The sequence below is a fragment of the Pinus tabuliformis genome, chromosome 7 (genome assembly GCF_031772625.1).
Source record: "Pinus tabuliformis cultivar Carrire ecotype Pingquan chromosome 7, CPIR1, whole genome shotgun sequence".
NCBI classification, from domain to species: Eukaryota; Viridiplantae; Streptophyta; class Pinopsida; order Pinales; family Pinaceae; genus Pinus; species Pinus tabuliformis.
The window spans coordinates 1756278876-1756301498 of NC_142293.1; the positions used below are offsets into that span (position 1 = coordinate 1756278876).

Consider the following 22623-nt stretch of genomic DNA (forward strand, 5'->3'; position numbering starts at 1 on the left):
TAGAACTGGTTCCCCACACTAAGGTTTTTCTAGGGACATTTGTCCAAAAATATCGATGTTCATTATTTTGTGTGTGCAATATTTTCTCAGTTCCTGTGATTTAATTTTTGTGAAGTTGCAATAGTGTTTTATTCAATATTTGCCACATACAATTTGCAAAAGACAAATGTGAATCTTATTTATCTTCTTTATGTGATTTATTTAGATCTTTTCATCAAACAATATCAAGAACAATAATAGCAACAATAGAGGACACAAATATTAGGCTCTCAGCTAGGGCAAAACCCCTCTAAGGGGCAAACCCCAAAACTCTTTTCTTCTTAGAATCTGCTTCAAATGAGATACAAAGATCTGAACCCTAGACCGAGTCCTTCTCTTAGTACCAAGTTTGCCCTTCTTCAAGTCCTTCCTTGATTCTGCACCAAACTGTTACACACTGCAACTTCGACTTGCCAGCTTCGACATTGCTACTCAACCTGCAACTTCGACCCCGCAATTTCGGTCTTGTTGCTTCCAAGGAAACCCTAGATCAACCTCCTCTTGAGACCTTCCTGGAGCAAGACAGCTCCTCCTAAGGTCAACGAGGTCTAGATAGAGTATCCTTCCTTCCAGCTACAAGATGTTGCACTTTGTCCTACTACAACAGTCCTGCAATTTCAGCCTCTTCCTGCAGCCCCCAAACCCTAGAATTTCGCACATGTGAGAGAGATAGAGCCCAAAACAAGATATTTTCATCCTTCTTTCTTCTCCTAGGCCTTCACTCTCATTTTTTGCTTCTCCCAGCTACAGATCGAACTTCTTCTTGTGATATTGAACTTGTGGAGTAAGTGTGCCCCAAATGAGGTCGAACCGCTTCTTTATATAACCTTCTCAAGGGGTCAAATTCCTTCTTTTAGGCCGACTTGATGTTTCTAGGGCCAACTTGTATCTTTGGAGCTCCAAGGCTTTCTAGACTAAAAAATAATTCTTTTAACAATTACATATTGCCCAAAAGGGTCTTATAAACATGATGTTGACTCTTTTGACTCATGACAATAAGTCCTAAGACATAACAAACCCTAAAAGCATGAAGACCATGCTTTTACCTAGAATACCATCAATCATGAGCATGAAACCCATGCTTTAATAATAATAACTTTTTCTTTTCTTTTCTTGTTTGCTACATAGGATACATATTGAAATGAGTACAACAATTATGAAGACCGAAACTAGTTACATTTCTCAACAATGTGTCAATAAAAATCATGGGCCAATAGGTGTTCTAGGGTCAAAATATCCTCCATAAAATCCTGTGTGAAACTCCACAATTAACTTTTTTGTCTCTTGAGTTATCACACTTCTAAGAATTACTCCTTTTGGGTTTTTCCAACCAAGACCGCTTTGAGTTAAGCAATACTTCGTAACTTTTAATCTTAAGGCCCTTCTCTTATGATCAACCATATGTGGTGGATCAAACAAGTTTCTATACTCTTCTACTCTTGTATATGGATCAAAAGGGGCGACTCTAGTGTTTACTAAATTTGACATTGGATCCAAGGCTGAGACAATAGTTTATCTTTGAGACAAACAGGAAACATTATGAGACCAAGCCTTATCTACTTTTTGGTTTCTGAGTAGAATAAGCAGGTCACAAGATGTAACCTAGACTAGGGCTCCACAAAATATTGATTCAGTACAAATGGTTTTACAACAGTACATAGAATTATAGAAGGAAATGGAAGATCTAGGTTGTGCAATAGATCTAGACACTTGAGCATTGTGAGAATAGTACATCCCTGTAGCTTGATTCTTGCAACAAATTGCAACATGCATAGTATTCATTGACATTTGATGAGAGCATTATAATAAAGCTTAACTGAGTACCTTATTCCAATCTAATAGATGTTTGAATTTGAGTCTTTTTTGAGATTTATTTAGCTTTTATATATATATATATATATATATATATTTTCACAGGTACAACACTATATATTACATATGATTAATATGCATTTACTGATTGTCAACATCCATCATGTCAGTTATGGAAATTGAACCTGGGTGGTGAGGGTTCCATTCCCTCCTCTCCATCATATATACAGGTAGAGTCTGTAACGAGCCAGAAAGCCTTCGACCTCTGAACAGTGTTAGCTTCAGCTTTCTCGTTTTTAGTCTGGTTGATAAATGCTCTTACAATCAATCTCTGTATTTATAATGTATCTATTGTAATATTTTTTATCAGTCAATAAAAGTTGTGCCTTTTCATTCTGTGAGTTGTCTTTATTATTTGAGTAAGCATTCTGAGCCATATTAACTATCAATATAGCAAGCGAGATGTGGTTAGTAGTGTGAAGACGTTATACGAAATCCTGTTGCAGCAAAGATTGTTGGTGGACTGTGTCTCTGGATAATTGAAGCCAAAGGAAGGTGTTGTAGCTCCGAGGGAGTCCCATTCCTCAGGTGCATAGTATTTTACCTTCACATATTTATTTTCCTTACCTGCTTGCACAATACTGAGTAGTGAATTGCAGTAAGAAATGGCCTCAAGTAGTTTTGATTTCTTTGCTGATATGAAAGCTTCAAAGAAAACCAATTGGATTGGAAGGATATTAAACAAATATGAGCCCTTGTATGATACTAGGGTAGTAGTTCAGGAATTTACCCCTACTCCTAATTGGCAGCTTCCTCATATATCTCCTAATAAGATTTATGACCTTCCAATGTTTAAGTTTTGTGCAACCAATCTCATTAGATATGCCTCTGTAAATGTACCTATCAATCTAACCCAACCTATGTATCAGATACCTCTCATAAACCAGAAGATGTCCAATGGGGACTAGAACAAGGTTATAAGTATGTGCATCTTGGACTAATACAATTTGGCATTAACCCTCTTGTCAGACCTGGTTTGAATGTGTCTTGCTTAGCTTGTGTGATTGATTCACGCCATAATCAATTTACTGATGCCTTGCTAGGTGGTTTTGAGGCCCCTTTGCACAATGGTCTAGTTTGGTCATCCATCGTCCCACGATACCAAGTTTCGTTAACCGATCCCCATATTAATGAACTACTTCAAGCTTACATCCATTTTTTTGGCTTTAATATGACTGAGCAGTCTGATATTGCCTAGTTACATTCCACTATTTGTTTACAATTTGTCTCGACAACTCTGCCAACACTCAATCCTCAGCTTACTCAGAGAGCCACAACAGAAGGAGTGGTGGTTGGACCTGGTAATGTCACTCCTATCACAATAGGGTTTTCTCAATTAAAAATCCTTGATGAGTGGACTGCAGAATACCATCCATTGTCTCAAAGGTATTTTCCGACTCCAGAACCTAAAAGATTGTCTATTTCTGAGTCGAGTAGAGGACCAGTCATTAGACTAAGGAATGAAACTACATTACCCAAAATCCCTGTTAGAAGTCACTCTCTCAGAAGCCATGATACTTCAGACCTCAGTAGGCATCTGGCAAAACACAAGTATGAATCATCCTCTCAATGCAAATTATGTATTGCCTCTAGAAGTCCAAGTTTTGATAAAAATTTTCAAGTCTTTCACAGACCTCAGTCCACCTTGAAAGAGGAACATTTGGGCCAACATACAGAATGTCAAGAATGTTTACAGATTGCCTCTCCGAGAGATATTAAGTTCATGAGATACACATTGCCTAGAGAAAAGGCAGGGGAAGATTTAGAAAAGCTTCTACTCCTAGAAAGGAGGCTTGCTCCTGGCAATTTTGTACAAAAATTCAAAGATGGGAATGTTGTAGCTGATGTGGATTTCCTACATTATAGGAAAGTGATAGATGAGAAGCCCCAAGAGATTATAAGGCTTCAAAACTACAACAATTATCAGCTAACATGTGTAGCACAAAATTTAGATGACCTATCACAAGAAGTGTTGAAAGTACAGTCCCATGTGTTAGGACTCCATTCTAGTTTAGATGATTTGAGTCAAAAAGCTTCTGAGCATTTTGATAAGTTAAAATATGTAAATATGAAGTTAGAGAAAATTATGGAAGTAGTAGTAGATTTAAAGCTAAGTCTAGAGAAAGAAAATCCTGAGTTAGAAGAAGCACTTACTGTAGCAGAAATTTATAGCCATGCATTCCATCTAGAAGGAAAGAGCCCTGAAAAGAAAAATACTCCATTGTTGCTCAAACAGTTCTCTGTACATAATCTGGAAATTTTTCAATTTGAAAATGTTATTTCATTTGCTAGAGAAAAATTGGCTCCAGTCCAATCACAAATCCCAGTCTTTGATATGCCACCATAGAACAAATTAGAAAAAAAAAATGGTAAAAGAAGAGGGAGAAGGATCCAACAAAAGACCCAGAAGTGCAGATAGCGATAGACCAAACCAACCTTTTGAATCTGCATGGGAAAAGTGGTGTAATGCCAAGTATGGTTCTCTTGGCAAAACTCCATATGATCCTTCAAACATTGATGAGTTCCCTACTCTTAGTCGAGCTAACATAGATCAAGCTCCAATGAAAAATCTGAATTGCAAATCTAAAAATGAAATCCTCATGGCAATCCATACTTGGAGTGCATGGGCAAGCACTCAAAAGTCTATTCACAGAAATAGAGTCTCATGGTCAGAATTAGCTTTAAGGATAACTTGGGGTTTCCAAGGTAACTTAGAATTATGGTGGTCTAGAATGCATGAATATGACAAGCTCAATATTATGAATAATGATAAGCCAGTCACTGAACTTGTCAAGGTAGTTCTCCATGAGTTTTATGGAGAAATTAAGGTTGATGGACATCATTATGCAGATATGTTCATGAGCCAAAAATTTTGTGATATAAAAGAACTTCCTGAGTTCTTCTGCACAATGCATGATCTTCGTTATAAGGCAAAAGACCCACAAAATATAGCTTATTTGAGAAAATGTTTGTCTGAAATGCCTAGTAGGATCCCAGACCTTGTCAGGGCCAGATTTGACGCTGAAAATATAGATATTGAAAATCTTTCTCTTGCAGGACTCCATGAACAAATTGTATTTACTCTACAGAAAGAACACCTCCGAAAGAAGACAACCAAATCAGTGAAGAAACAACTCGGCTCCAATGCAGGTGTTTCCGATATCTATGCAGAAAACTATCATTTTGGATGCAAAAGAAAAAAGAAGAATGCTATCAAAGGACAATGTGGAAGTGATTTCCAATGTCGAAAATGCACGAAGAAAAGCCAGCCTAGAAGGTTTTACCCTAGGAGACAAAGGTTTTAGAGACCGAGGCAGGCTTTTCAGGTTCCTAACCCTAGTCGTCCAGCCCTTTAGGGCTTTCTCCCTCTTGCGTTGGCCTTTCTTCGCCTCCTCTTCCTTCCTTTGCCCTTCCTTTGGCCTCCTAGCCTTTTCTTCCCTCAAAGCTAGCCCTACTAGGCCTAACATTGGCCCTCTTTAGCCCTGGTTTTCCCTAAATCCATCTCTGAATTTTCTGGACTGAATACTTGGTGTTTTACAGGTTTTTGGCCTCAAAAAATTTGATTTTCAAGTGGCAAGCTCAGCTTGAGGGATTCAACCCTTCTTAGTGGTTAACACAGTGACCTTGCAGTCGTTAGAGCCACAGTCTCTGCAGCGCTGAAGGCACTGGGTGGTTGGAACACAGGGGGAGATATTGTTAATTAGGCCACTGCTTGCTTCCCATTGGCTTCCATCTCACAACATACTTTGAAGACTGTTTCTCAAAATAGTTAAGGGAAAGGTTCAACTTAGATTAGGCATTTAATCTAAAATGAACCAAGATCCTTGCATCACACCTAGTTCTTAGGAGTTGCATTTTCATGTAGGTTAGTTCATCCTATAAGTGGCAGTTGACCATCCGGTTACTCGGCTATAATTTCTAATAAGCAAGAAGTTTTGACTCCATCAGGCATTGGTTTCAATATTAAATCTTGATCAAATCCTTAATATTGCTAAATTCTACCGAGTAGCTAGGCCACTCAATTGTGTCTCCCGAACAAGTTGGTTCCCAACTTGTTTTCCTCCACTTGATTTCCATTGGTACTACCCCCCATAGCCTGTTGTTGGGATACAACTAGAATGGAGTGGGCGGGGATCAGAGTGACAGCCCCTGCCCTGAGCAGTTGTCGCAGTGCCTGTAAAATCCGAGCGACAACAATACTTACCTCCATGCTTCTTTCTTTGCAAAGATATGGTTTGTGTTAATATTTCTTCAACAAGTGTTTTATCTTCAACACGGTGCTTCAACCTCTCTTTTGTTTATCTACTCCAAGACTGCTTCTTAGTGTAAGGGTAATCTAATTCATTCATGGAGCTTATAAAACTCAATCTTTTGTCCATCGAATATTGTCAAGCTAAACATTGTCTTCTCTCAAGGCTCCATGTTGGCTTTATTAGTGGGGTGACTGCCTAATCCATCTGTTCTTTCAACCTAGAGTCTTAGGTCTTGACTATAAAGTCCTCCAAGCCTTCTTTACAGAGCTTCCTTTTTCAGAATTATTAATTCTAAATTTATAAGCACAAGAGACACCTTCAAGACACAGTATACGAGATATTGCCATATATGAGTCACTGCAATGTTTCATTAGGATCGAACAACAGTGATGTGTTATTGATCACTAAGTTGTTTTTCCATGATACTGGAGTCCAGGTTAGAATCTTACAATCACTGATGCTACCAATCCAGGTATCACAACAAATTACTTTCTACAGGGAAACTATAAATAACAGTAAATCAACACGTGCACAAATATAGACAATTTTTTACAATTTTGAATTGCTCAACTTTGATATATTAACAAATTGTAATACAACAAATCTAGGGCTCCTATACCAGGGATAATGGCCCTCATACATCCACTGATACATACAACTAGGGCTTGGTGTCAGTCCTGTTACCCACCACTTGTGGGTGATTCCCAAGGGGAAATTTTTTCTTCTAGATGGTCCTTAGCCAATAGCTAGCAACACCTTGAAGCCACCAGATAGCTCGATGTACCATTATCTTTGCCGCTTGAGCCAACTGTATGCTTTATCGCCCACCTATTATGATCATATGTTTGAAGGTGGGCCTTCCAACCCCGAAGGTCTAGCTTTTGTTGTGTAGTTGGGTATTTTTGTTTACATATTATGGACACTTTTGGGCATGTATAAGTGGGAAGATTTGGCAGAAAGAGTGGGCTTGGGTTTGCACTCTTGTCTCCTCTGTCCAATTTGATGGTTAACCTTGTATCCTAGTCCCGTGGGATCTCCTTAATTGGCTACTAGCTTTAGGGGTGGCAGTACATGGGAAACCCCGATTTTGGTTGCGTGTCCCTGTTTCCTAACACCATATACATCTCTCCCTTCCACTTATTGTAATCCCTTTCACCATATTTCCCATTCAAGTCCACATTTGTCCATTGGGTCCACAAGGAGTTAGCTTCCCATTAGAGGAGTTTTGCGGTCTAAAATGGGCCTCCCAAGGAAATTATAAAATAATAGTGGAAATAATAAAATAAGATTAGATTACATCATCAAATTTTAGAGGGGAAAAAGAAAAAACTATTTTTTCAACTCGTATTTTCATATTATCTCCCTATGGGTTTACTCAAATTTCGAGCGACAACACTCGTTAGATGTATAATTTGATTCTTCATCCAAGGAGTACCCATGTTGCATACTTTAGATGGACCCTGCTACACGAAAAATGAGAAATGCATGAAAAAACGTAATTGCAATCACGTTTTTTCATGCATTTCTCATTTTTTGTGTAGCAGGGTCCATCGAAAGTATGCAACATGGATACTCTTTGGATGAAGAATTAAATTTTTCATCCAATGAGTACTCCTGCTCGAAATTTGAGTAAAATCGTAGGGAGATAAGTTTAAAAAACGAGTTGAAAATGTAGTTTTATTATTTTATTATTTTTTAATATTTTTACCTTTTTACTCCAAAAATGGTGAATCATTACCCCATGGTTGACATGATCATCTTGAATCCTATTGGTTCTTATAAAGTTTATTTTGGTTGTACATTTTTCTTAGGAGGCACATTTTAGACCTCAAAATTCCCCTGATGCCCCTCCCCTTGTCCATACCTTGGGTCGAGCTTGGAACGATGCCTCAGAGGTTGTTGCAACTAAAAAGAAAGGAAAAAACATAATTGGCCACTCTCAATGGGAAACATACCACAAAATGCAAAAGATGGCGAGTACATACAAATTTAGCACGTGGGCAAATGCCAAACATGAGCTCTATCCCTATCACTATGGCCATAACCTTGGTTCCTAGGGCCACTCATATCGGCCCCTTACATCATTAAGGAACCCATGATTGTCCCAACCCCTGGTGGATGATGAACTGCCCCACCTTAAGGAGGTATTCACTGCTATATTTTACATATCACACTCTTATTCCTTGGAGCCCCAAGCATATCTATAACAGGAAAAAGGCATATGAAGAAGGGTGGAAAAACAACGACCATGGTAACTCATGTACCACGATTGGTGCCTCCTACATTCATATACCCAAATGTGGGCTTCCTTATTTTAGCTACCCTTGTACTGTGGCATGTGGATTAGAGCTTTCTCCTAATGCCCCACTCCATTCCATCATTATTTCACATACCACCTGCCATTTGATGGATGTACGATGAACATGTCACCTCCTTAGAGGTTAAAACCACCTAATAAGGTCCTTGGTTAACCTTCTTCTTGAACTTGGAGACACTTGCATGTTTTGAAGCCCATTACGGAAGGGCACGCCTGTATGAAATGTCCACTTGGTTCTATGATTTGTAAGCTCATTTACTCAATTGCACTAATGTTTGATTCTACTAGAAGGTGAGGGGACACATTGGATCTTAAACAAGATTGTAGGTGGGTTTTCGTCTAGGGTTTGGTCTCCCTATACGGGGCCCAAGCCCTTTAGAGGGTCATATTGGCATTTGTAGGTTGAGCGTTGAGAGATACAGGTCTTCACCATCGCAAAAAGAAGATTCCCACTTCATGGGATCCTTTAGTTCCACTTATTGCTTGCTCGTGTTCCATTTATTGGACGATGATGATGCACTTGGACCACCTTGCCCAACCAGCTCCACTCCATTACCACACACTTGACAGTTGATCCAGGGCTCAGATGAGGATGTGTCTCGTCATGGGAGACAATGGGAGGGCTTGCATTGTTCTTTCTGCCCTTACAGATGAGATATAGGCTTGTTCGATCCATTTGGAGACCCACGAGGATGTTTTGTGCCCCCATAGCCACTTGGGGACACCATAGGTCATTTGCTTGGATATCAAGGGGCCACCCCCTTTATCACTATGTTTAGAGCTCATTCATTCATCTTGCCACACATTGGAATCCACTAGGCCTCCTCAAAGACCCTTCGACCTATTGTATCTATTATTTTTCCCTCTTGGGAGGCTTATTTTGTATTATGGAGCTATCTTGGTGGGCTTGTCACCAACGAATGTTATTTTTGCACATTATTTTATTAGTTGGGGTATTATTAGGCCTTATTAGGCAAATCGAACCCCTTAGGGAGGATATATATTGATGTGATGATCATTTCATTTGATCATCACTTGGTTTTGGACTTGTATCACTTCTTGAGAATTTTGCTAGCCTTATTGGAGAACAAATTGGAGATTCTTGGATGCATTTTGATGTTTGGATTGATGCTATTCTATTTTGGAGCTTCTCTCTTGCAAATATAATGGATGGATATAATTTTTGTGCCATGTAAGTTTCTCTTTCATGCGAAATTTTCAATTTATGTTTAATGTATGGAATATTGCATCATGATGCTGCTTGTGCTCTAAATTTATGTGAAAATATTGAATCACCTAGTAGTCTTGATCTATTGCATGCATTATTCATTGGGCATGAAAAGTGAATGTTCCTAGGGGTAATCATTGAAGGTTCAATCTTGAAACTCCATTAATTTGTTAAATCGAAGTATAAATCCTTGTTGTAGCTAGGTAGTTGCTTCTAGGGATGCGAAGCTGCAATTAGGCTCCTTTATAGAGAAAAAACACTAAATCAATCTCATCCTTGATTCCATTCTCCCAAAATAAACTAGGCACTGGTCTAGTCCTAGATGATTACCAAAACGAAGATCTTTTTCGCCTCCTTTTCTCTTTTCTAAGCCTTAACCCTAGTAAGCTTCATAGGGCATCACACGAAATTAATTGTAACCATAAAAAATTGATGAAAATTGTTCTAGAACTGCACTGGTGTGTTATTGAAAGGTCCTCCAATTTTGAAGCCATTTCGACGGTTGAATCCCAAGTTTTGCCAAGTCCTAGCTTGAAAACCATTTCTTCCTAGGTTTCCTTTGGTTAGTGGCTTCATGAAGGATCATTGCATTAAAAATTCAAGTCAAATATTATCTCTTTGATCCTTTTTCTTTTCCCTCACTTGGTCAAGATCTTTTGTTTGAAGTTTCAACCCAAACCCTTAACCTCGTCTGGGTCCACTAGGGCTTCTTTGTGGTCCCACAACCTTGTCACTACCACTCCAATTTCACAAGGATTACTTGGAAACCCTATTCTTTTAGGATTCTTTGGTATAGGACACTTCTTATCAAAAGATACTCCTCAACCCTAGGTCTAGGTCTCCTTCTAGCCCTTCTTGGAGAACCATCCATCTCACTTCTAAAGCGAGCCATTCCCATCATTAGAGTCTCTCCTTTGAAGAGGCCCTTGGAGTTACTACCTTCACACCATTGATATATCTCTCCTAGTGACTTCCCTAATACTGAGATTCCTCCCATCTATGAAAGTCCATAAAGAGTAGAGAGCTTTAGTTAAGGTGATAGTGGGTTATTGCTCCATTGTTGCCACTTGACCTAGTAGTTGCTCCATAGGAACCCCTCCTGCCCCCCCTGCTAGTTTGAGTGGTAACAGGTCCTTTGAAAATCAATCTACCCTGAACAAGACAACTCTCAACCTACTTGCTGATGTGGTGCTCCACAACCCTTTTAGTTGACGTGTCCTGAACACATCTGCCCGATCCTTCGGCTCCGAACTGCAGCAACTCCAACCTGCCTCTATCAATGAACCAACTCCATTAGTTCACTGAACATGACTCCAACTTCTCTCTAGTTGATCGTTAGTCCTTCAATGCATCAACACATCGAGACTCCTAACAAGTTGTTCAGAACTTTGTTTGTGACCAAATCTCAACCGCCCACTGCTATTCGTCAACTCCTTTGGGACTTCTTTCCCACTTGCTGCTCAGTCTTTCAAGGACACAACTTCTTAGGGACTTCTTCTTGTTAGTGCCTTCTTGTGTTGCCCGATGAGGACACAACTTAGGGCATGGAGGGCTACCACCTATCACTGTCAAAAGTCCTTCTTCAACAATGAACTTGGGCTAATGTAATCTTTTCCCTTGACCTTCTTCATTCGTCCTTCAAGGATCAGTCTTGAGCTTACCAGTCTTTACCCTCCTTGTAACTGCCAAAGTCCTTCTTGTCAATTGACCTAGGGCTACTAAGACCATCCACTTGTTTCCCTCCTTATAGCCTTAGGATGACCTTCCACTTTTGTCAAAACTAGGACTCTACATCCTCTAGCAAAACATCATCAATAAGAAGAGACAAACCATACCTTTTCTACTCAACTTTTCCTTGGAAACTATGCACTTTTCTCTGAGTTGAACAATCCTAATTAGGGCACATGTCAACCCTAAAACACTCCTGCAAACTCTCCAACTGATCTGCGTTCTCCTCCAAAATGACTGCATTGCCCCTTCTTTAATTGCGGCCTAGTTTTAGGACACCTCCTAGGCCTTTTGACCCTCTCCAAAAGAGAAACAATCCTCTGTAGTTATCACAGAACCTTGCGACGATATTTAGATAGAGAAACACGATATACTTGTGCACATAACATCCCGTCTTCACCTCCAAAGTCTGTGGCCTAGTCTCAATGGTAATTCACACCAAAACAGTGTCAAGAAGATGCCCAAACTCATCTATCTTTCAATCGTCTTGGCTGCCTCAAACCTACACTATTTCAGATATGATTCTTGATGTGGTTTTGCGCTTGGATGTGATCAATTGCTGTCCACTACTAGGACACCCAACCACCTTGCAAGCCCTTCAACTTAGGAGGATATAGTTATGATTTGAAGACACATCTTCACTGTTGTTGCTCACAGTCTTGTGCATGCTTCAGTCTGAAGTTTCAATCTGGTTAGGGCAACATAGTAGCCCTCAACCAACCCTCAATCATTCCCAAAGTACTCGTTGTCCCTTGCTAACATGACAACCCTTTCTTGCTGCTACTTAAGCCAACATAGGACACTGCAAACCAACATTGATCTAGGGCTCGGTCCCACCTTTAGCACACCAACAGACTTCGACCCTGCTCCTCTAAGAAGATTAGCCCTAAAACATGCACAATCCTATCACTTAAGCTTGCTTCTAGCCTGTGCTTTTACTTGGCCCTGCAATAGAGGCAAAACAAACCCAAACTAGTCTCCTTTAAGCCCTCGGCCTAGTCTCCTTGAGATGCGGCTCCTTCAGATGTCCTCATTTATGAGATTTGCACTTGGGTTGTGAGGAATGAGGCCTCTCCTCATTCCTTTATATACCTTTCTCTAGGGTGACATCCAACCTATCAAGAAGGGCTATCAAGAAGGGCATCTTAAACTAAGGCCAACTTGATTGTGAGACACATTCACCCACACAAAATATTAAAAAATTCATATCTTCACTTTGACAAGGGATCACATGGTGCTTGAAGTAGCCCCTAGCTCCTTTTAGGTTCCTCTTTCATCTCCATGTTCCAAGTCATCAATTCCATGCACGGATTCACACCCACAAGCTTGGGTGCAAAGTCCACATGCTTGGGTTCTTAGCCCACAAGTGTCCTTGTGATGCCAATTCCTCCAAAACCCTCTGATCTAGGATTTGGAGTACCTCCCAAGCTACAAAGCTCAACACCCCCTCTTAGCGAGGGAGGTACTTCCAACACTAGGAAGTCTCCATCAACATTACCGACAACACTAGACCATTTGTTATCCATCACTGTAGCATATTTTGTAAAATGAACGCTGCTATCTCAGTAGTGCCTCTGCCTCATCTCATTTGAACTTGAAGACCTCAACACTTCCATAGGGCTGCTCCCTCTAAAGATAGACTCCATTTGAGTCTACACGATCTCCACTTGCTCAACTTGCTACTGATCTCATGTCGTACAAGGTCAATCCGAGTTGCGATCAAACACGGGCCATCATCTCACCGCAACTTAGTCTTGTAAGCACTCATCCTCCTGGATCGAACAAAACTCATGCACATCCCTCCAATCTCGAATATGTAACATCATGATCTAATGAAGAAACTAGTTTGCCAATATGCAGTCCATCATATGAAGCAATCTCGATCAAACTAATCTTGTCCATGCCAAACAATCCTTGAGTTGTCCCAACGATCCATGGCAAATCATAGGAAGCTCGCGATCAACAATCTACCCTACAACAAACTGTTGTTCACCAGGCTCACCACCAATCCACTAGAACTCCCAGCCAATCCTGCTACCAAGCCAGTGAAGGCCACACCTCCATGTATTCAACTGAACCCTCTGATCCATGATCTAGGCAATCTCAGTGCCCTCTGAGCCGCTTTGTTGTGCACACTCTGATTCATTGGCCCTTCAAAGTAGCTATGATACCATGTTGTTTTTTCCATGATACCAGAGTCTAGGTTAGAATCTTACAATCATTAAAGCTACCAATTCAAGTATCACAACAAACTACTTTGCACAACAGAACAATAAATAGCAGTAAATCAACACGTGCACAAATATAGACAACTTTTTACCATTTTTAACTACCCAACTTTGTTACATTAGCAAACTGTAATACAATGGTCTAGGGCTACCGTACCAATGATAATGGCCCTCCTACATCCACTGGTACAAGTATATACAACTAGGGTTTGATGTCGGTCCTTCGATAACCCATCTACCGTGAATAAGACAACTCTAGACCTACTTGCTGATGTAGCACTCCACAACCCTTTTAGTCCATGTGTCCTGAACACATATGCCTGGTCCTTCGGCTCTGATCTCGAACAACTCCAACCTGCCTCTGTAAATGAACCAACTCCATTAGGTCACCGAACACGACTCCAACTGCTCTCTACCTGATCGTTAGTCCTTCAACGCATCAACACATCGAGACTCCTATTGAGTTGTTCACAACTTCGTTTGTGACCAACTCTCAACTACCCATTGCTGCTCCTCAACTTCTTTGGGACTTCTTTCCCACTAGCTGCTCCTTAGTCCTTCAAGGACACAACTTCTTAGGGACTTCTCCCCACTAGTGCCTTCCTGTGTTTCCCGATGAAGACACACGTAGGGTCTGGAGGGCTGCTACCTATCGCTGTCAAAAGTCATTCTCCATTAATGAACTTGGGCTAATGTAATTTTCTCCCTTGACCTCCTTCCTTCGTCCTTCAAGGATCAGTCCTGAGCTTACCATTCTTCACCTTTCTTGCAGCTGCCAAATTCCTTGTCAACTGACCTAGGGCTACTAAGACCACCACTTGTTGTCCTCCTTACAGCCTTAGGATGAATTTCCACTTCTGTCCAAACTAGGACTCTATATGCTCTAGCAAAACATTATCAACATGAAGAGACAAACCATACCTTTTTTTCTCTTCTTGTCCTTGGCAATTGTGCACTTTTCTCTGAGTTGAACAGTCTTGATTAGAGCACATGTCAACCCTAAGACATTGCTGCAAACTATCCAACAGATCTGTGTTCTCCTCCAAAATGACTGCGCTATCCCTTTTTTAAATGCGGCTTGGTGTTAGGACACCTCCTAGGCCTTTCGGCCCTCTTTGAAAAAGAAACAACCCTTTGCAATTATCACATAACCCTACGACCCTATTTAGATAGAGAAATACCATATGCTTGTGTTGAAAACAACCTGTCTTCACCTCCAAATTCTACAGCCTAGTCTCCAAGGTAACTCACACCAAAACAATCTTAAGAAGATGCCCAAACTCATCTATCTTTCTGTGAAAATTCCTACACATAAGGAACCCCTACTGTAGCAAATCTGAATCTACTTCACCTACTTGATTTTTAACATACATTATCAAGTTATTCTTCTAAATACTGAAGCAAATTACTTCTGCAGCTTACACTAATTAAATATTTGATCTCATGAAACAGAAATTAGAGCAAAGAACAAGATACATAGGACACACTTATTTTTGGACACAATAGTCCCCAAAAAAACCCAATGCAGGAAAACCAGTGCAACAGTTCTGAGGGTTTATTATTATGTAGGAGAAATATTTGAATACAAATCTAGGATGCTCATCTAGCAATCCTTTACAGAGAAAACACTGGCGGAAAATCTGAGTGATTTTTACCTCACTTCACCCGGCAGAATTTTGGTTGATCCGGCACAAGACTGGCTAACCCCGGCGATTTCCTGGTGAACTACTTGAAGATTTTCCATGAAAATCTATTTTTCCATTGCATAGGTAAATGCTCAAATCTTGTTTCTAAGGCATCAAATTTTGCCTTCCTTAGGAACATTATTGGCTAATCTATCACATCCTAGACTCCATATTCCCAAGGGACAAGGGACTGGTCTAGTTGGTTGGTGATCATCCTCTATTTTTATCCATACTTTTCCGTTTCTAATTCTGCCCTTTCAAGGCCAAGCTAGGAAACTAGGGCTTGGTGTGAATCCCTAGGCAAGTGGAGTTTTGGTGATTGGAGAGCCTAAACATCAAGGGGATAGTATTTGCCACAAAATCTATCCTTTTGGTGGGCATCTATTTCAATTTCATCCATAAAATTTCTTGCTCTAGTTGTTTGCCTAAGAAGGAAACCCTAGTTTTCCTTGCTTCAACTTAAGGGCTTCCTTGAAGGTTTCATGAGCCTTGGCCTAGCTAGTGTACACTTTAAGAAACCTTTTCTCTTTGCCTCAACCATTGGATACTCCAACACTTGTCAAATTTATTAAACCCTAGGTCTCGTGCCCTCTTTTCTGGGTCTCATCATAGAAAGTGAATTGCCTTCTTGTATAGCCTTGAACCTATATTGTCTTTCTTGAAGAGCTCCTAGGGAGATCATTTAACACATTAACCTTAGAACATCTGTCATAAGTGATCTTTCTCCTACTGTGACTCCTCCCATCAGTGAAAGTTCATAAAGAGTAGGGGGTTTTGGTTGTGGTGACAGTGGGCCACTACCCCATTATTGTCTCTTGGTCTAGTTTATGTCTTGTAGGGTTTCCCTCTCCAATGTCTGCTAGATTTTGCGGCAACAAAGCCCATAAAGGGCATGATGCCATCATATTAGAGGCTTACAACTGACACATGTGGGTCTATTTTGGCATAATTTCATGTTGAGCTAGTGGGTTGGCTTGTAACCCAAGGTTTACTTGTGTTTATTCATTATCAAACTTGTTTTAGGGGCTTCTTAGCTAAAATTAGGTGAGGTAGACCTCATATAAATAAAAGGTCAACTCACACTTCATTTCATCATCACTTGTGGACTATTTCAGCCTCTTAGAAGATTTTGGCCTAGCTCTTGTACCTCACTATTCTTGTGGAGATGTGATCTTTGTGGATATTTTTCTATTGGAGACTACTCCTTGTTTTGGAGACTTCCTTTTGGGATAATGAAGAATTTTTCATTGATATCTTGTGAGTACTTTTATTGTTGAATATCTTTTATGGCTATTGTATGCAATGTATTTTGCTAGCGTTTCTATATTCCCTGCATCTTTATATGAAATTTTTAGTGAAATGTTTCATGCTTTAATTGAGAATCTTGAATATCCCTTGAGAAGCTCCTAGAGAGCTTTTCTCTTGCCTTTATCGCTATATTTAATGATAGCTAGGGTTTTACAAGCTGAAACTTAGGGTCTCGTCCCTTACTCCTTTTAAGTGTTGAAATTTCCATAGTAATTTTCCCTTAGACTCCATTACCCAAGTAGTTATTAAGCATTGGCTTCCACATAGATGGTCAAAACTAATAAACTTTATTCTTTTCTCTCTCTTAACTAATTTTGGTGGTTCAAGGCTCGCCCTAGGGCTAGGGCATATGGTTGAATTCAATTAGGGTTCAAGCATTAGCTTGTTTTGAGGTTGTTCTTATAACACCCAAATCTTGCATTTGTTATGGCTGTGATAGCCTCCCTATGACTGATATCACATACCCTAGGCTATTCTACCCTAGGTAACCGTAATCTAGCACCAAAGCTTCAACTTAGGGCTCTTGAAGGCTTGTGGCTCCCTTTTTGTTGATCATATCTATCTTACAAGCCTTTTCTTGGTCTTATATACCTAAGTGTACCATTTATGTATATCATCCAAACCTAGGCTATAAGCCTTCCTTGTAGGCTCCTTTGAGGGCACCCTATTCCTGACCACATTTGATTGAGCCTTGTTCTTAGTCTAAGTGCCCTATCTAAGCCTATTAAAGTTGTCACCTTTGAACTATTGTCTTAGAATATCTATTAGGTTACCTATATTGGGAAGCCTCTCTTGTAGTGAAATTCCACTAAAGAGAAGGAGGTGGAGTGTTGAGGTGACAGTGGCCTCCATCCCATTGTTGTATCTTAATCTAGCCCTTGTTTTGTGAGGTCTCACAAGGCCTGCTAGATTTGGAGGCAACAATGCCTTGATAGAAAAGTGTGATGTTTTGAAGATGGTTCCTTTCTAGGAGCTTGTGGCTAATTCTGGGATTGCAATAGGTTCTGATTTGTAGATGGTACCTTTGGTTGAGTTGCAAAGGGAGCAGTCTCATGTTTGTGAAAACACTTGCCTTGTAAAAGGGGATTGTTATCTTTTCGGGTTACTTTGAAAGTGATGTGTTCATGCATGATGTGTTGATTATCCTTGATTGCATCATGATAGATAGACACATTGGAGATAGTGTGCTTTAGATTGACATGCCTTCACTTAATGCGTATGTGGTACATTTTTTTGGAATGTTGGAGATCTAGATGGCATGATGACATTCTTCATGTTGTGCATATGTAGATGTTGGTTGCTTTCTCCAGAGGACAACTAGGCTAGAAGAAGGAACATTGGGCGTCTTTGAGGAGGACATTGAGCTATAGATGGCATTGGGACACCTGTTTTATTGCATGGAGGCTTGTAATTGACTTGAGGATGATAGGGTTAAGGAGTGATCATGTAGGTGGGTTGGCCTAGAGGTACAGGTGGCTTATGATGAAGGATTGGAGCATTGGAGGGCCTTTGGAGGAGCATTTGGCCCCTCTTGAGGAGATCTTAGCCTTAGACCCTTGCTTGTTGGATATGAATGCCTTGGAGCTTGACAAATGTGACTTAGAGTTGGAGTGCTTCACATGTGGACCTATCTATCACTTAGTTAGGTTTCTTGTAGGGAACTAGGCCCACTTGTTTTTGTTGGCTTCCCTCACTTTTCATATAAATATAGGGAGGAGAGAATCCGTTGAGTTCATTTGTTGTTGTATACTCATGTAATCACATACTTCTGTTAGAAATGTGAGAGCTAGAATGAACTGATAACTTTGTACTTCTTCGTTTGTATTTGCTCTTTTTTTCTTGAGTGCTAAGGTTCTCTAGGCAATTCAAGGGAAGACTAGGATTAGGGTTTTTCGCTAAGAAGACAAGGGAAGCTAGGGTTTGGGACAAACCCTCAAGGAGGAAAAGGAGAACATGATCTAGTGGTTCTTGTGAGAGAAGACTAAGGTTTTCTGGTATTCGAAAACCCTAGTACTACTTGGAGTGCTTGATGTGGAGAAGATAGAGGGAGACTATCTTGTACACTTGTTTTAGGCAAGGGAAGGAACCAATGAGGTCTTGCTAGTCTGTTATACTTGCTTGTTGTTGGTCTTTGGTGGAGTGGCCAGCTTTAGTTGGAAGGGCTTCCTAGCTAGGAGGAGTTGGTGGCTAGGGTTTGCTCTTTTGCTGGGTGTCCTAGCCAGGGTTTGGAGAGCTTGACTTGTACCAACTTGTATTAAACTATTATGTGTGCTTGTACTTCATCTTATGTATGTATATGAAGTGTTACAACTGTCCACACTTTATGTAATTGCGGATTTGAATTTCAGCTTATGTTATCTTTATAGTTGAGTACATTTTAGCATTGGTTATGAATGCTGGTCTGACATAACATTGAATAGAATTTGTTAAGTGATTCAACACAGATCTAAAAGTTAAAGGGGCAGATTTACTGCTACAATAATCTACTATAATAAGTCAGTTTCATATTTGTGTCCCAAGGTTGAAACATTGCTGCATTGAAGTACACTTGGTTGGTATTTATTTTGTTGGGCTGCTTTGTGATTTGGATGGAAGAGCAGAAAAGTATATGCTGCTGTAATTTAGTATTTGAGCTTTACTCCCAAGGCTCAAAGTTCAGAGGAAATTGAATCGGGAAACTTTCAAGGTTGACGTGAAATTTATGAATTTACAATAAATGTCAGATTCTTGAAACGTCTATAGGCTACAAAATGTTTAAAGGCATAATATATTTCAGGCTTCTTGTTGGAATGTGGCACCCTTTTACAATCAAGCAAGGCTTCCTGGGTTTTGGTAAGGATAACTTAATTTCCATGCGCTATGTATTTTTAAACCAGAACGAGAATTTCTGGAGAATCAGTAACTTCGAAAGATCATCTGCCACTATTACACCCGATACAACTATTTCATAAATGCCACAAATGGGCCAGTTACAACCTGTCTACAAAAGACTTGAACCCATGCAGCTGGGGAAACTAATTGTTCACCAAACCTCTCGAGCTAAGATCCTTTGACTTCCATACTCTATATGTATTACTCTTTGAGGCAGATTATGTTTATTTGTAATTATAGAGTTGGAATTCTACTGTTCAAAATACAAATGACTGGAAAAGTTCTGACATATTATGCTGCTGTGAATATGTATAGGAAGTTCTGATAGGAGCACCTGAAAGAACAAAAGAATTGGGAGTTCTTTCTTGTAAGACTGGTTTCTTTAGTATGCCATTGGTTGTGATATAAATAAGTTTCACTAGGGAAGCTTTGACTTTCTGACACGTTCCATTCAAATACAAAGATGTTCAGCCAACTCTTAACATCTTTTCAAAGAAACTTTTTTGCTTATTGGTTTGAAAATTTTCAGAACTCCATGGGCACCTGCAACATGATGATATTCATTTACAGGGAAGCTGATGTGCCCCACTTTAGGATGTTCTCAGATCCTAATTTAGTCCACCCTAACGCTTTCTCTAGGATCTAAAATTCAAAAAAATCATCAAAAGATTGCAAGGAAAATTCATTTAAAGATTGTAAATAAAGCCATGTACCTTGTATACTTGAAAATTTTCTTTCCAGGAATAGCCGTGTAAGTTATTAAGGGAGGTACGTCTTTAATGGGGCACTCAGGTAGTTTTCTCCTTTAAGTGAGTTTGTCTCTATTTGGCTTGGTTTTCTACCAATGGTTTAGCATGCAATAAGAATCCTTTTTCTGTTCGTCAGTTATCTATTCATGATACGATATTTTTTGTTTTAACAGTGTACATCATACTCAGTTCAGATTACAGATTTGTAATATTGTTATTAATTTAGGCACACCTACAGAATATTTAAGCTCCAAATGGTTGATATACCGTCACATGGATAAGACATTAAATTTTTGAAGTAATAAGTAGATTCAAAATAGTTTTCCCATATCTTTTCCAGAATCTTAATCGTGCAGTCTATATATGCAAGAGACACATCATATGTTCTGGCTAGTTTATTAGTTGGACAGTTGGTATACTTCTCAAAATCTGCCTTATAACGTCAAAATTATGATTCTGCAATTACAGTGGTCTTGAATTTTTTCTTATCTTAGCAATTCTCAAGGAAGGATTTGGAGGACAAATGCAATGTCCTGCAGTGCATGGGTAGTAGAACAATAAATCTTTGGTTGGGATCTATAGGATGCAATTTCTATGAGACCTACGAATCAGTTTAATGTGCTTCCTATTATTTGTTGTTTCCATAGCATGAAATTGACTGATAAACTTGTTCCATATACTAGTGTTTTCGTGGTGAATGTAAGATTGTAGCTGACTATTCAATTTTTTAGGAAAAACCCTAAGCTAACAGACCATTAAATTTCTTCAGGCACACCCGCTGATGCTAACTGGCTTCATATTGCTCAGCGGTGAAGGTAGGTAGTTTGGAAAAGTCTTTCAAGTTCAAATTCAGGAAAAAACTAATTGAAATCGGCACGTTTTATTAATTTAGAAATATACTGATTACGGCTGTTATTACTTGTTTATATATCCTTAGTAGAATAAAATGGGTTTGTTGAATGCATGCTAGTTCAAATAACTGTCTATTGTTTTTCCATGTACAAGTGCAGCTATGTTGGTGTACAAGACAGCATTTGGAACGAGAAAACACATGAATGCTCTGCACCTTGTGCTGCAAGCTATAGCTTTTGTCCTTGGAATAACTGGAATATGGGCTGCTTTTAAATTTCACAGTGACAAGGGTTTTCGTGGCTTTTATAGTCTCCATTCATGGTTGGGCCTCGCTTGTGTCTTGTTCTTTGGTATACAGGTTTGTTGTCACCCCTGAATCTAATGTCTGTTCTCTAAGATATTTCTATCGTTTATCAGGTCATTATAATAAAGATGTGTTTGTGTGCATCAGCATCATTTCTATATTGGTTCGCAAGACCTCTTAGCTATACCAGTGTAATATTTATATCCCCCTCCTATCAGTTTTATCGGGACTGGTGGAACCACCCAGTCTGACCGGTTTGGGGGTCAAACTGGTCCAGTTTGAGTTATGGAATCGAAAATGACCAGTTCGGTACCGAACTGGCCTTTTTTATCTGAACCAGCAAAAACAAGATTTTTTGAGCAGAGATTTTTCATATGGAGAAAGTAGAATTGTAGATCTCACTCAAAATCCAGTGGACTTAACAGTTTTTTCAAGATTTCAGGATTGGGGATTACAATGTTTCCATTGGATTTTGTCACATACAATGGTATGAAAATAGTATTTAATCAAGAGCGTTAAGCCTTATGTACTTTGATGTTAGTGGCATTGGTTGTCAAAATCCTCTATCATGAAAGTATACTTATCACTTAAACAAAATCTTGTCTAGAAATGCTACATTTTTCCTATCTTATTTTAATGCTTAGAGGGTGATATTGATGACGAAAAACCTAATATAGGCAATGATATTGATGATATTGATTTTTTTTGGATGTTAGAGGCCATCTAGAGCCTGTTTGTTGATTTATTTTCGGTTCAGACACTTCGTGCAATTTTGGTTGTGTGCCCTTACATGCTATATAAATGAGAACTTTTGCTTATTTGTGTATAATGGTTTGGATTCATATGGATGCACATGAATATATATGATTTTCTTTAGAATTTGAATATCATGTGCTTTGGTCTACTGATTTTTTGGTCCAATTATTTTACTGATTTCAGTGTGGTTCTCACTGGGTCCTCGTTTAGAGGGTTTTCTGGTTCGATGCACATGAATATATATGTTTTTCTTTAAAATTTGAATATTTATATGTTTTAGCTCCACTGGTTTTTTGATCGGAATTTTTTTTACTGGTTCCGACCAGTTCCCGGTTTAGAGGATTTTCTGGTTCCATCACCAGTTCGGTTCCGATAACATTGCCGCCTATCCACTTTAATATTTGTATGACCACACCTAAAAGAAATTCTTCAA

At 39.4% G+C, this 22623-nt stretch overlaps 1 protein-coding gene across 2 annotated transcripts in view; it reads left to right on the top strand.

The window, feature by feature from the left end:
* The window catches only part of LOC149255383 (transmembrane ascorbate ferrireductase 2-like), a 31440-nt gene that overhangs the window by 8155 nt on the left and 662 nt on the right, over window positions 1-22623 (top strand). For both annotated transcript variants that reach the window (XM_089457218.1, XM_089457219.1), the window contains exons 2-3: window positions 21048-21093; window positions 21289-21488. In XM_089457218.1, coding sequence (XP_089313344.1) covers window positions 21048-21093; window positions 21289-21488 — 246 coding nt within the window. The remainder of the gene's footprint in view (window positions 1-21047; window positions 21094-21288; window positions 21489-22623) is intronic.